Here is a 16648-nt window from a genome sequence, read left to right on the forward strand (position 1 = left end):
TTATTTATAAGTAGGTAGTTAGTTAATAACTGTAACTTTAATTTAGGTCTTTTTTAATTATGTTAAAGTTACGGGGTGTTAGGTTTAGGGGTTAATATAGTTTAATTTAGGTTTTTGCGATGTGGGGGCCGGCGGTTTAGGGGTTAATAGGTTTAGTTAGTGTCGGAGATGTCGGGGAACTGCAGTTTAGGGGTTAATAGGTTTAGTTAGTGTTGGTGATTGGGAACTGTGGTTTAGGGGTTAATAGGTTTAGTTAGTGTCGGTGATGTCTGGGAACTGCCGTTTAGGGGTTAATTGGTTTAGTTAGTGTCGGCAATGTTTGGGGACTGCGGTTTAGGGGTTAATAGGTTTAGTTAGTGTCAGCGAGGTTTGAGTACTGCGGTTAAGGGGAAATAGGTTTAGCTAATGTTGGCGATGTTTGGGAACTGCGGTTTAGGGGTTAAAATGTTTTAGTTAGTGTCGACAATGTTTGGGAACTGCAGTTTAGGGGTCAATAGGTTTAGTTCGTGTTGGCTATGTTTGGGAACTGCGGTTTAGGGGTTAATAGGTTTAGTTAGTGTCGACGATGTTTGGGAACTGCGGTTTAGGGGTCAATAGGTTTAGTTCGTGTCTGCGATTTTTGGGAACTGCGGTTTAGGGGTTAATAGGTTTAGTTAGTGTCGACAATGTTTGGGAACTGCAGTTTAGGGGTCAATAGGTTTAGTTAGTGTCGGCGATGTTTGGGAACTGCGGTTTAGGGGTCAATAGGTTTAGTTAGTGTCAACGATGTTTGGGAACTGCGGTTTAGGGGTCAATAGGTTTAGTTTGTGTCAGCGATGTTTGAGAACTGCGGTTTAGGGGTTAATAGGTTTAGTTAGTGTCGACAATGTTTAGGAACTGCGGTTTAGGGGTCAATAGGTTTAGTTTGTGTCGGCGATGTTTGGGAACTGCGGTTTAGGGGTTAATAGGTTTAGTTAGTGTTGGAGATGTTTGGGAACTGCGGTTTAAGGGTTAATTAGTTTATTTAGTTTTGCCGATGTCGGGGAACTGCGGTTTAGGGGTTAATAGGTTTAGTTAGTGTTGGCGATGTGGGGGGTGCAGTTTAGGGGTTAATAGGTTTAGTTAGTGTTGGCTATGTGGGGGGTGCAGTTTGGGGGTTAATAGGTTTAGTTAGTGTCGGCGATGTGGAGGGGGTGCGGTTTAGGGGTTAATAGGTTTAGTTTGTGTCGGTGATGTCTGGGAACTGCCGTTTAGGGGTTAATAGGTTTAGTTAGTGTCGGCAATGTTTGGGAACTGCGGTTTAGGGGTCAATAGGTTTAGTTTGTGTCAGCGATGTTTGGGAACTGCGGTTTAGGGGTTAATAGGTTTAGTTAGTGTCGACAATGTTTGGGAACTGCGGTTTAGGGGTCAATAGGTTTAGTTTGTGTCGGCGATGTTTGCGAACTGCAGTTTAGGGGTTAATAGGTTTAGTTAGTGTCGGAGATGTTTGGGAACTGCGGTTTAAGGGTTAATTGGTTTATTTAGTTTTGCCGATATCGGGGAACTGCGGTTTAGGGGTTAATAGGTTTAGTTAGTGTTGGCGATGTGGGGGGTGCAGTTTAGGGGTTAATAGGTTTAGTTAGTGTTGGCGATGTGTGGGGGATGCAGTTTGGGGGTTATTAGGTTTAGTTAGTGTCGGCGATGTGGAGGGGGTGCGGTTTAGGGGTTAATAGGTTTAGTTAGTGTCGGTGATGTCTGGGAACTGCCGTTTAGGGGTTAATAGGTTTAGTTAGTGTCGGCAATGTTTGGGGACTGCGGTTTAGGGGTTAATAGGTTTAGTTAGTGTTGGCGATGTTTGGGAACTGCGGTTTAGGGGTTAAAATGTTTTAGTTAATGTCGACAATGTTTGGGAACTGCGGTTTAGGGGTCAATAGGTTTAGTTAGTGTCGACAATGTTTGGGAACTGCGGTTTAGGGGTCAATAGGTTTAGTTAGTGTCGGCGATGTTTGGGAACTGCGGTTTAGGGGTCAATAAGTTTAGTTAGTGTCGGCGATGTTTGGGAACTGCGGTTTAGGGGTCAATAGGTTTAGTTCATGTTGGCGATGTTTGGGAACTGCGGTTTAGAGGTCAATAGGTTTAGTTAGTGTCGACAATGTTTGGGAACTGCGGTTTAGGGGTCAATAGGTTTAGTTTGTGTCGGCGATGTTTGGGAATTGCGGTTTAGGGGTTAATAGGTTTAGTTAGTGTCGACAATGTTTGGGAACTGCGGTTTAGGGGTCAATAGGTTTAGTTTGTGTCAGCGATGTTTGGGAACTGTGGTTAAGGGGTTAATAGGTTTAGTTAGTGTTGGAGATGTTTGGGAACTGCGGTTTAAGGGTTAATTGGTTTATTTAGTTTTGCCGATGTCAGGGAACTGCAGCTTTGGGTCTAATAGGTTTAGTTAGTGTTGGTGATGTGGGGGGTGCAGTTTAGGGGTTAATAGGTTTAGTTAGTGTCGGTGATGTGGAGGGGGTGTGGTTTAGGGGTTAATAGGTTTAGGTATTGTTGGTGATGTGGGGGGGTTTAGGGGTTAATAGCTTTATTAGTGTCCGCGATGTGGGTGGCGGCGGCTTTAGATAATTTTGTTTTGGCAATCGCCGGCAAATTAGTTATGTTAAATCAAATAGTTTTTTCGGATCCATTCTTTATTCATATGCATTATTCTATTCTAAACTTCAGAATAGAATAATACATATGAATAAAGACTGGATCCGAAAAAAACGATTAACTTAACTAATTTGCCAAAACAATTTTTTTTTAAAAAAACTTAACTAATTTGCCAAAACAAAATTATTTATTTAACTGTTGAGAAAGAAACAAAATAATTTTTTCAGCGACGTACATGTCTACTAATTATATTAATTTAGAAATTCAACTTTAATATGTAAAATTTCAAATAGTGAAATGATTTTAATTACAGCAGGGCAGTCAGAATTCCCAAATATGTTGTAATTTTAATAATAGCTTAATAAATGCTGTTTTGTTTATTATAGTAAGTATTTATATGAATAAAAAGTAATGTTTGTGCTGGATTGCATTTATTTTTTTGCCTACCTATATATGGACGTTTAATACAGTTAAAATCGGTTAATAGTGTACATTCTCATAGTTTATACTGACCCGCCTGCAGATTGACAAATCTAGCTATCAATTTAATAAAATTTGAACATTCCTCTTATAGAGCAGAAATTGTTGTTTTGTAAAAACAGAAAGGACAGTGGGTACTGCTTTATTGTGTGCTGTACCGGTTCAGTTCACATTTCAATGTGTGCTCTACCGACCGGCTCATTTCATTGGAACATATGTTTTAGTTTAAATAAACAAATATACCAAAACAAAAGCAATGTAAAAACTGAAATAAAAATAAAAAGCAATGAATAATACATGTAATAATGATGTACTGTTTTCATGTCATTTAAAAATTAAATGAATAAATCTTCCTTTGGACTGTTTCTTAAATATTTCCAGCACAAATGATCTAGATGCGATTAGAAGAGTTGTCGACTTATACGTCTTATTTTCCTTAAAATTGTAGTTTTCACCTCGAGTCAAGATCACTCAATGGACTGGGTATGAGCTCCACTTCTCACTGAGATCCAGATATTTAAAAACTCGCCGGCATGGAGAGAAATCATGCAAAATCTTTGGGATTTTTTTAAACCTTTAATTGTAATGTTGGTGTCTTTCCTGCACATCAAGAACCCTGCATAGTGAGATAAACATCTTTCAAATTAAACTTTTAAGGGACCTCTCCATGCTGATGAGATGTCTTAGATCATCTTGCCTGAGCGGCAAGCTTTTGAATATCAGGCCCCAAGTATGTAGTTTGGCATCCTTTTTATGGACAGCGTAAAATAGGCAAGAATTCTCCCTTTTTGTTTTGTCTTCTTTTTTTCTGTATGGTATCTCCACAACTAATAACTCTGTATCATTTGGCTCTTCCAACAGATTATGCTGTCGGAGAAATATAGCTGCAATCTTTTCATTAATATTATGTTGCAATAAAAATCTTTGGTCAACATTGTTTTGGGGGTCACTTGCCACATTTTAGCTAATAATAATTAAACCCAACAGAATTACCTGACGGAACCACCTACGTACCTATTCAGCACCTATTCAGGTGGAGGGCTAGTAAAGCCAGTGAGGTAGTAGAGCGGGTAGTGCACACACTGAACCATTACTGGACAAGGTATGTCTGAGAACTTAAATCACACTAGATTCACCAAAGTTTAACAAATCTCTCCAAAGTCTTTCTAAAAGCTAAAATTGCAACTGATGAGCTATTGTACCATTTTGCACAAAAAAAAGAGCAGCAAATTAATTAACAGGATTTAACGCTAGTGTCTGTACATAATAATATAATTTAGCTGCTTGATAAGAATTTATAGCAAATATGTTTAGGATGCAGCACATTGTAGACTACTATAACTTGGGGTATATCAAAAGTATCTTTAATATGATATTAGGTCAAAATGTATATTTACCATGCAGATTTAAATTTTGACCTTTCAATCCATGTAATACAGATACAATTGTTTAAAGAAAAACAAACAAACCATAATTTATGTAAGAACTTACCTGATAAATTAATTTCTTTCATATTAGCAAGAGTCCATGAGCTAGTGACGTATGGGATATACATTCCTACCAGGAGGGGCAAAGTTTCCCAAACCTTAAAATGCCTATAAATACACCCCTCACCACACCCACAATTCAGTTTAACGAATAGCCAAGAAGTGGGGTGATAAGAAAGGAGCGAAAGCATAAAAAATAAGGAATTGGAATAATTGTGCTTTATACAAAAAAATCATAACCACCACAAAAAGGGTGGGACTCATGGACTCTTGCTAATATGAAAGAAATGAATTTATCAGGTAAGTTCTTACATAAATTATGTTTTCTTTCATGTAATTAGCAAGAGTCCATGAGCTAGTGACGTATGGGATAGCAGATACCCAAGATATGGAACTTCCACGCAAGAGTCACTAGAGAGGGAGGGATAAAATAAAGACAGCCAATTCCGCTGAAAAATTAATCCACTACCCAAATCAAAAGTTTAAATTTTTATAATGAAAAAAACTGAAATTATAAGCAGAAGAATCAAACTGAAACAGCTGCCCGAAGTACTATTCTACCAAAAACTGCTTCTGAAGAAGAGAAAACATCAAAATAGTAGAATTTAGTAAAAGTATGCAAAGAAGACCAAGTTATTGCTTTGCAAATCTGATCAACAGAAGCTTCATTCTTAAAAGTCCAGGAAGTAGAAACTGACCTAGTAGAATGAGCCGTAATCCTCTGAGGCGGGGATTAACCCGACTCCAAATAAGCATGATGAATCAAAAGCTTTAACCAAGATGCCAAAGAAATGGCAGAAGCCTTCTGACCTTTCCTAAAACCAGAAAAGATAACAAATAGACTAGAAGTCTGTCTGAAATCTGAGTAGCTTCAACATAATATTTCAAAACTCTTACCACATCCAAAAAATTTAAGAATCTTACCAAAGAATTCTTAGGATTAGGACACAAGGAAGGGACAATAATTCCTCTACTAATGTTGTTAGAATTCACAACTTTAGGTAAAAATTGAAATGAGGACAGCAAAAACCACCTTATCCTGATGAAAAATCAGAAAAAGGAGATTCACAAGAAAGAACAGATAATTCAAAAACTGTTCTAGCTGAAGAGATGTCTAAAAAGAACGATACTTTCCATGAAAGTAATTAATATCCAAAGAAAGCATATGCTCAAACAGAAGAGCCTGTAAAGCCTTCAGAACCAAATTAAGACTCCAAGGAGGAGAAATTGGCTTAATGACAGGCTTGATACGAACCAAAGCCTGAACAAAACAATGAATATCAGAAAGATTTAGCAATTCTTACTATGAAACAGCACAGGAAAAGCAGAGATTTGTCCTTTCAAGGAACATGCAGAAAAAAACCTTATGAAGAAACTATAAAAACCTAGGAATTCTAAAATAATGCCAAGAGAATTCATAAGAAGAGCATCATGAGATGTAAATCTTCCAAACTCGATAATAAATCCTACTAGACACAGATTTACGAGCCTGCAACATAGTATTAATCACTGAGCCAGAGAAACTTCTATGACTAAGTACTAAGCGTTAAATTTTCATACCATCAAATTAATAATTTGAATTCCTGATGAAAAAAACGAATGTTAAGATATAAGGTCTGGCCTTAATGGAAGCAGCCAAGATCGGCAACTGGACATCTGAACAAGAACCATATACCAAAACCTATGTGGCCATGCTGGAGCCACCAGCCACACCAAAGATTGCTCTCTGATGATTTTGAAAATCACTCTTAAAAGAAGAACCAGAGATGAAAAAATATAGGCAGATTGATAATTCCAAGGAAGTGTCAATGCATACACTACTTCCGCCTGAGGATCCCCGGACCTGAATAGGCCCCTGGGAAGTTCCTTGTTTAGATGAGATGCCATCAAATCTATTTCTGGAAGCCCTCACATCTGAAAAATTGAAAAACATATCTGGGTAAAGAGACCATTCTCCCGGATGTAAAGCTTGATTAACAGAGATAATCCGCTTCCCAATTGTCTATACCTGGGAAAAAGACCACAGAAATTAGATAGGAGCTGGATTTAGCCCAAGCAAATATCCGAGATACTTCTGTCACAGCCTAAGGACTGATAGTCCCACCCTGATGATTGACATACGCCACAGTTGTGACATTGTCTGTCTGAAAAAACAATAAACGTCTCTTCTTCAAAAAGAAACCAACTGAAGAACTCTGAGAATGCACGGAGTTCAAAAATTTCAAATGGTAATCTCGCCTCCTGAGATTTCCAAACCCCTTGTGCTGACAGAGATCCTCAGACAGCCTCCCAACCTAAAAGACTCGCATCTGTAGAGATCATGGTCCAGGTTGAAAGAACCGAAGAGACCTGTAGAACTAAATGATGGTGATCTTAACCACCGAATCAAAGATAGTTAAACATTAGGATTCAAAGATATAAAAAGTGATATCCTAGAATCCCTGCACCATTATTCAGCATAAAAAACTGGAAAAGTTTCCTATGAAATGAGAAAAGGGAATCGAATCCAATGCTGCAGCCATGAAACCTAAAACTTCAATGCATATATAGTAACTTGAAGGAAATAATAGAGACTGAAGGTTCCGACAAGCGGAACCCAATAAACTTGTCACTTGTCTGTTAGAGACAAAAACATTGACACAATCTATCTGGAAACCTAAAAAAGGTGACCCTTGTGTGAGGAATCAAGGAGCTTTTGATAAAAAGATCCTCTAACCATGTCTTGAAGAAACAACAAAGTTGAATCGTATGAGATTCCGCAGAACGAAAAGACTGAGCCAGTGCCACGATACCGTCCAAATAAGGAACACTGAGAACCTTGAAAAGATTCTTAGAGCTGTCGCTAGACCAGAAGGAAAAGCAACAAATTGGTAATGCTTGTCAAAAAATGAGAATCTGAGAAAATAAAAATAATCTGAATGAAAACAGAAAATGAAGATATGCATCTATTGTATCTATTATAAACAAATAATGCCATCATTGACCAAAACGGCAGAATAGACCATATAAACACCATTCTAAAAGATGGTACACTTATATGACAATTCAAAAAGATTTTCTATCTTTGGAACAATGAATAGTTTTGAATAAAAAAACCCAAAACCCAGTTCCTAAAATGAAACTGGAATAAATACCCCAGAAAACTCCAGGTCTGAACAGCGCTTGAGCCTCAACGGGTGACCAGCCGCACTTCACCAGTACCCAAAACATATAGGTCTGAAACACACTTCAGGAAAGTGTTAGTCTTACTGGAATAGCTGGAATATGATAGAGAAAAAAGACTTCTCACAGATTTTTTTACTCTGAATCCTATTCTGTACCCAAAGTCTAAGAAGTTTGGACCAAATAGAACCAAACAAATTTCAAAAAAGTCTTAACCTGCCCCTTAGCAGCCAAGCTGGAATAAGAACCTGCACCTACAAGCAAATTTGGGGAGCTGACTTTGAAGTTTTAAAAGGCTTAATTGAATGAAGAAAAAAACTTCCAATTATAAACATGTTACTTGGGGAAGAATTCAGGATTCCGTTCCTTAGTAAGAACAGAAAACTAATATAAGCTTAAAGTTTTAGTCTTAGAACTCAATCTTGAAGCCCAGAGTAACAGTTAAAGAATTGAATCCAATTATGAACCAAATAATTGATTATCTTGGAAAAAAAGAAATATGGATTTTAGAAATCAAATTAGCATTCCAAGATTGAAATCACAAAGTTCTTCTAGCTAAAATAGCTAAAGACATAGATTAAACCTCATTTGCGAAAATATTTAATAAAATGAACACAAATGAAATTATTAGCATGTTAATCAAGTTAAAGGACCAGTCAACACACTGGACTTGCACAATCAACAAATGCAAGATAACAAGACAATGCAATAGCACTTAGTCTGAACTTCAAATGAGTAGTAGATTTTGTCCTTTTAACAATGCTAAACAAATCATAATCCGATACTTGATCTTAAAGTATCCAACCAGAAAGATGAAGCAATTGCAACATCAGCCAAATAAATTACAGGTCTAAGAAAAGTACCTGAAAATAATTTTCCTTAAATAAGATACAACCATCTGAAGGAAAAAAATAAATACTATTTGCTCTAAGAATAATAGTATATTTAGCAGGAGTAGAGATAGCCCCATTAACTTGGGGAATCTTTTCTCAAAACTGAAAACTAACTGCCGGCAAAGAATACAATTTAAAAACCTTAAAGAAGGACTAAAATAAAATTCTCAGCCTATTCCATTCCCTAGTATCAGGAACTGGAAAAGAACCTCTGAAGAAACCACAGAAGATAAATAAGCAGAATTTAAATGTTAGCTTAGTCTTTAAAATCAAAATAACTAGTTACTTCAATATCCAAAATAATCAACACCTTTTGAACAAAGAACAAATGTACTCTATTAAAAAATAAAAAAATAGATTTGTTAGTGTCAATATCTGATGAAGAAAAATTCTGAATGAGAAAAAACACCATCAGAGAAGGATAATTCATTATGTTGTTGGTCATTTGAAACTTCATCAACTAAAAAAGAAGTTTGAAAAAGACCTAAAGATTTTATTAGAAGGCGGGATGTCAGACAAAGCCTTTAAAATAGAATCAGAAAAATATTCTTATAAATTTCGAAGTATATCTTGTACATATGATGTAAAAAGAATAGCAATATATAAAGCATAAATACTAATGGATTCTGCATGTAAAAGTTTATCATGATAACTTATTATGAACCATAGCTAAAGATAAACATTCATAACATTAAAATAAATGAACTTAGCTTTGGTAGGACTGATATCAGTCAACAGGAATCCCTCAGCATTTCTTGATACAGGAACAGTGTTTGAAATATCTTGCAATATGTAATAGAAAAAAACAACATATAAAGCAAATTTATCAAATTCCTTAAATGACAGTTTCAGGAATGGGAAAAAAATGCAAAACAAACAAGCTTCTAGTAACCAGAAGCAACAAAAAAAATTTTGGCGCCAAGTATGACGCCCACATTTTTTGGCGCCAAGAATGACGCCCACATTTTTTGGCCTAAAAAAACGTCTGTAACACACATGCGTCAAAAAATGACACAACCATGAACAAACTTCCGGCGTCAACTATGGCGCCGGAAATTACAAATATTTTGCGCCAAAAAGTTTGCGCCAAAAATGACGCAATAAATTAAAGCATTTTCTGCCCTCGCGAGCCTAACAGCCCGCAAGGAAAAAAGTCAATTTGAATATTTTTAAGGTAAGAAAAAATATTAATTCATAAGCATTTTCCCCCAAAAATTAAACTGACAGTCTGAAAGAAGGAATACTGAATATCCTGAATCATGGCAAATATAAGTTTAAAACATATATTTAGAACTTTACATATATATATATAGAGTGTCATAAATAAAATAAGACTTACTTACCCTAAGACACTCATCTACATATAGTAGATAGCCAAACCAGTACTGAAACGAGAATCAGTAGAGGTAATGGTATATAAGAGTATATCGTCGATCTGAAAAGGGAGGTAGGAGAAGAAATCTCTACGACCGATAACAGAGAACCTATGAAATAGATCCCCTAGAGGAAGACCATGGTATTCAAATAGGCAATACTCTCTTCACATCCCTCTGACATTCACTGCACGCTGAGAGGAAAACCCGGCTCCAACCTGCTGCGGAGCGCATATCAACGTAGAAATCTAGCACAAACTTACTTCACCACCTCCATAGGAGGCAAAGTTTGTAAAACTGAATTGTGGGTGTGGTGAGGGGTGTATTTATAGGCATTTTAAGGTTTGGGAAACTTTGCCCCTCCTGGTAGGAATGTATATCCCATACGTCACTAGCTCATGGACTCTTGCTAATTACATGAAAGAAACGTATATATTCCATGCAACGATATCATTTGTTTATTTTCTCTCAAGGATAATAGTATGATATTTAGAATCAGTAATCACTTATGAAGAGGAACCTGACCAGAATAAGTAGCAGATTTAGGAACATAGTGCATCTATTCTAATCTGAATTGGCTTTGTCACATACCTTCCCATAGGTCATCCTTCTGTAGGTAACATCCAATGGGATACACTTGATTTCCTTCACATACAAGAGGAGGTGGTCTGGACATTTGGTTATCATCAAAATGTATTTTTTCTAGTTTCCTCAGACGGTAGAAATCACTGGGCAAAGATGTCAGTTGGTTTCCTGTTAAAAATAAATCAGGTACTTTTTACATTCGTTATTGTGTTAGATTCCATATCCCTTGTTTTCCTGATCAGACAAATGTCAATTAACATCATTTATTAACACATTAGGGTGGCTATCCATGTTCCCATCCTTAAAAGACATAAAAAATTCTATTATCCCACTTATTTTTTCTCTAATTTAAGCAAATGCTATTACTATTGTATCTTAAAAATACTATTAAAATTATCAGTGGTAAAAATATGGCAGTTTAAAATCTGAATACTTCCATATTTTTGTATATTTCTTGTTAGCGGCCAAGTATAAAATGTTTTTATTTCCTAGCAGTAAAAAAACAGAAACATAAAGAAGAAGAAACTCAGATGTTGTAGTATATGAATCACAAGTGTGTTGCACTATCTTAACTTATGGGTCGATTGGCAACTACCCAGACAGCGTGCTCCGTAGCAGCAACAAACCCTGGTTGTGATACCACACACGATACATAATTACAGTATAAAAACAATATGCAACACGTAATACAATGTTGCTGCTTAATCAGGCATATTTTATATGATAACATAAGTATACTATACCACAAGAGCACCTTATTTTTAGTGTTTTGCAACTATATGTTTAAATAAAAGCAGCTGATTTGTAATATGTTCTTAAAGAACTGTTCCTACTTTGAAGGCCTGTTATGTTTCTAGCATCTATGTTGGACTTCACTACAAATATTATGCAATCAATAATAGCAGTTATCTATATGACACACATGAACTAGCACTGTATAACTATAACTTTAATTGTTTAGAAATCAGTGAGCCCACCTATGTTTAGTTTTCATCAAAGAATACCAAGAAAACAAATAAAAATTTAATGATAAAAGTAAATTGGAAAGTTGTTTAAGATGGCATGCCCTATCTGAGTCATGAAAGTTTATTTTTGGCTTGTCCCTTAAACGTTATAACATTATTGGAGTACTTTCCCCTGTATCATCAAATGTCTATGCTTTAATTCACATCCCCAGGCATTTATTTGTTTAAAGAGACTGTAGCAATCCAAAGCCCTTTTTCTTTGTGACCTGTAGGTATGTAAGTATTCTAGCAAGTGTGCCTGTGTCCTCCCTTGTCTCTGCTGTATTTGCTCCATACCTTACAAAGAAGATCTCCAGCAAGCAGATTGAGAATTTTTGTGATATGTGTTTTGGTGTGAATTGTAGGGATGAGACACATCAGCGTGGCTTTTCCAGACAATATGGCTATGGCTGCTGGAGGTATAAAAACTTGTAATCTGGAGGGCGTGTCCGGGCAGCAGCCATGACAGGCAGCAAAAACTTGAAGCTCTGCTATTTTGACAAAAAATATGCCACATTTAAATGACTAATCCAAGCACCTAAGTTGATAAACTGCAGAATCGAGATCAAGACACATTGCTGAGCAGGGCAGTCACTAGAAATTTTGGGGCCCCTGACTTAACCATTGATCAGCCCGCCCCCCCCCCCCTCCACCGTTTGACATGTGCAATATTTGACCAAGTGACTAAAATGTATATGCACTTTATTCTTAAGTGTCTATTTAAACTTGGAAATGTTGTAAAGGTAGTAACATACACACACACAGACACACTCATACACTGAAACACACACACACACACTCACACATAAGGATTCACATATAGACACTCTAGCAGACACGCAAAGAAACACACTCAGAAACAGACACTCAGCACTTGTTTACATTGACCTGACAAGTAATGAGGTAAACTACAGTTTTATAAAAAAAAAAGGAGATTTAGAAAACAAAATATGGAGTTCTGATTATCTTTTTGTAAAGGAAGATCCCCAACTAAATGATAACAACAGCATGCAGTGGCTGAAAGGAAGGGCCCTGAACTGCCTAAACAGTAATTTAAAGGTTAAATGGTGGATTGGTGACTTCCGGAAAGGTCTCGTTAGTCTGAAAGTCTGTAGAAAGATGTGAATAATCAGTAGTAAGGTCAAAATGTCCTAAAAAGGAACAGACAATGGACACACACACAAACTCAAACTTGCACATACAACCAAGGAAACACCGACAGATACAGCCTCAGAAAACACACAAAGACATACACACACACACACAGAGACACCCACAGAAAACACACAAAGACATACACACACAGAGAGACATCCACATAAAACACAGAAAAACAAACATACACACACCCTCACAGAGACATCCACAGAAAACACACAAAAACATACACACACCCTCACAGAGACACCCACAAAAAACACACACCCTCACAGAGACATCCACAGAAAACACAGACATACATACATACATACATACACACCCTCACAGAGACATCCACAGAAAACACAGACATACACACCCACCCTCACAGAGGCATCCAGAGAAAATACACAAAGACAAACATACACACACCCTCACAGAGACACACATAGAAAAAGCTCAAAGACATATGCACACACCCTCACAGACATCCACAGAAAATGCACAAAGACATACACACCCACCCTCACAGAGAGACCCACAGAAAAAAAAATACATACACACTCATAGAGACAAAAACCAAAGCACAATGACATAAACACAGACACCCACAGAAACACTCACAGGAGGAAACATTTATGCACCTTGCATCCCCTAAATCAACAGTGTGTGACATGCATGATAAAAAAAAAATGCAGAAATTAAGAGATCACTTTTTAAAGAATCATATTTGTAAATGTGCAAACAAAAATAATTCTGTGAATTCAAAATTGTACATTAATGATCTGGGTAGATAACTAGATGAAGAAAAGTACTTTTAAAAGGTTGACATATGTTTGTTTGTTTTTTTCCCCAATTAAGAGCACCACTTCATATATAGTGTACAAATGTTCCCATCTGTCAGCTGTACTTATGGATTTTGAAAATGCTGTACTCTATATGGTCTTGGTGGAACCATAAGCTGTGGTACTCATACCATTAGATCTGGTTAAATGCAGGATTTAGGCTTGTTGGTATGTATTTCAAAATTAAGTCAGCTGTAGTGTAAACTGAACAGTTTTAAGTTAACCTGTCTCATTTCAAACACTGAGCAATCTTAGTCTGAGAGTATAACATTTTATGCAGATGTAAAAATCTTAGATAAAATGCCTCCTTGCATCTAGAAAGTCCCTGCATAAAGGGGCAGTAAACTGGAATGTTTTATTTATATATATATATATATATATATATATATATATATATATATATATATATATATATATATATATATATATATATATATATAAAAATGCATATCTGCCAAGAGGGCACCTACCATTTGTGTATTAAGGAGGAAACATTTCTGCATGGTTTTAAATATAGAATTTCTACAGCATTTGTCAAATAATCATAAATACACTGCTGCTAAAAAAATGTGTTTCTATGGACCCCTGGCCCCACCATACAACTACTACCACACTGAAGTTACAATCCGAAATTGCACAAAGAAATAAAAACATTTGCTAAGTAAGTCCTACCTCCTCTGCAAATGAAAGTGATCTACCGTCTGACTCAGGCACACACTGTACAAACAAAGTGCCAAGTCTGTCTCAAACTGTGCATAGTGGTTTAGTGCACACTCAGAAATCCTCTCAAATGCTAATACTTTACTCCTTGTAATAACATTTCCCATGCTCAATTAGCACTCTGCTGTAGTACCCACTGGTGGCTGCCTCATGGGGCCCCCCTGGCCCATTGGGCCCCTGACAGGAGTCACCCCTGTCACCCCTTGATGGCGGCCCTGTTGCTGAGTCAAATGCTGTTCTTCTTCGACTGATGTAACTACAACAGAGCGCTGCTTTGGACTCTTTAGGGGCCAAAGTAGGGGCCTAGACCTTTTGACATCGAACACCTCCCACGGGCTATCCAGATAGAGAAGTTAAAGGGACACTGAGCCCACATTTTTCACTTGTGATTCAGATAGAGCATGCAATTTTAAGCAACTTTGTGTTTTACTCCTATTATCAATTTTTCTTCATTCTCTTGCTATCTTTTTTTGAAAAAGAAGGCATCTAATCTTTTTTTCTTGGTTCAGAACTCTGGACAGCACTTTTTATTGGTGGATGAATTTATCCACCAATCATCAAGGACAACCCAGGTTGTTCACTAAAAATGGGCCACTGTGACAGTGCAACATATAATAGCGTTAAAATAGCTTTGTGGCTACTCTATTAACCGGCAGATTAAAAGAGATTCAGCTGGAGCTTAAGAAAAAGAGACCGTTCCCGATCGATGTTCAGACACGCCTCGTGGAGTGCTAATTTATCGCACATCCGTAAACTGAAAAATTCTCCCATTTATGGACGCTCAATAAATAACCAGCCACTACAAGTGGCTGGTTATTGCTACTGCTAATTAGTGCTCAAAAAATTAACCAGAGGTAAGACCTCTGGTTAATTTTAAAAATGTGCCTCAATTGCCCCCCACCCAAAAAAATTGTGTAGTGCCTTTTGGCAAATAAATTTGCTGCACATTGCTGCGCTACTTACAACCTTCGCTACTCTAGGTTTTCATGCCGTGTCTCATGGCATGAGAACGAGGCTCCCATTGGAGCCTATGGAAGCGTGCTCTCCTCAGTGCAAAGCTTCCGTGCAATGTGAACGCAATATCACGTTCGCATTGCATCTAACTTGTAATACCAACCCACATTTGCGTGCACTAATATTAATTAATTGAGCGCAAATATCGCATTCGCAGAAGCAATATTTTTTGCTGAACTTGTAATCTAGTCGTCTTAATGTTTACTCCGGTAAAAATTTGGAGAATTACAACTGTATTGGGACAATCATAAAAGCTAGATACCTCGATATATTCTTCTGAGGTTCCATAAAAGCTAGATACCTCAATATATTCTTCTGAGGTTCCTGTAGCTATTTACTTTAATCTCTCCTTTGTCATGTTTTTTTCTCTTCTTAATCTCTCACTTGACTCTTTTTCACAATTCCTATACACTCCTTCTGTCTTATTTCATTTGTTTCAGAGTATTTGTCCAGTAACCTTCAAACAGCCAATCACGGATTGATATGGAACAATATTTTTTCTATGAGAAGGCAATTCTGAACTTGATGTTGTTTATACAAATTTATTGGACTTTTTCTAGTGATATTCTACATCTTTGTTTTAGTAGTCCTGGTTGTAGCATTTCTGTATTGTACTCTATTTTTCCTTTTTATATTATTTGTTTGTTTAATTTCCTATTTTAAAAAAAAATAATAATATAGATAATATACTCTAAAAAACAAAACTGTGCTTACCCTTTAAATTGACTTGTTGAAGACGTTCCAAGGAGGTTATGGAAGCCGGAAGAAAACAAAGCTGGTTGTTTGATGCTATTATTTGTGTCAGATTCTTCATTTCTCCAATACTGTTTGGAATTGTTTTCAGAGCATTCTCTGATACATCAAGGTGCACGAGATTCTCCAGATTACACAACTCTTCAGGGAGAGCAGTTAACTGTAAACACATATAGAGCTAAGTTAATAAGTATTTAGATGCAGGCTAACAGGCTGCCTACTGCTATGTTCTCGGTAACGGTACATTAAAATAATTTTTATATTTGTGTGCAGTTTATCCAGTATATAGAAATAAGCACTAAAATGTTAAAACTGTAATTTTGTTAGCACAAATTTGCATTGGTTTGCAGTCCAGGCTGATACCCTTTGAAAAAAACCTATTGAGAATATTTATCTTATATTCTTATCTGTGGTCAAAAAGGGGCATAAATGAATGAGCTCCTGCACTGAGCAGAATGTTGCAGAGCAAAGTATATGAACTCTGCAGTGTTTATTCTAGCCCTTTAGAGGCAGTGAACAAACATTATTAAATTACAGAGAAGGTAGACAAATAGTGAATTTACATTACAGGGTTTAAATAATAAGAAA

General features: G+C 36.7%; 1 protein-coding gene across 1 annotated transcript in view; it reads right to left on the reverse strand.

Annotated features, from left to right (window-relative positions):
* Nucleotides 1-16648, reverse strand: part of LRRD1 (leucine rich repeats and death domain containing 1) — a 91983-nt gene that overhangs the window by 68629 nt on the left and 6706 nt on the right. The window contains exons 3-4 of the mRNA XM_053712973.1: nt 16022-16220; nt 10591-10752 (exon numbers count right to left, since the gene is read on the reverse strand). Of these exons, the coding sequence (XP_053568948.1) occupies nt 10591-10752; nt 16022-16220 (361 nt within the window). The remainder of the gene's footprint in view (nt 1-10590; nt 10753-16021; nt 16221-16648) is intronic.

Source organism: Bombina bombina, chromosome 5, assembly GCF_027579735.1.
Source record: "Bombina bombina isolate aBomBom1 chromosome 5, aBomBom1.pri, whole genome shotgun sequence".
Lineage (NCBI taxonomy): Eukaryota > Metazoa > Chordata > Amphibia > Anura > Bombinatoridae > Bombina > Bombina bombina.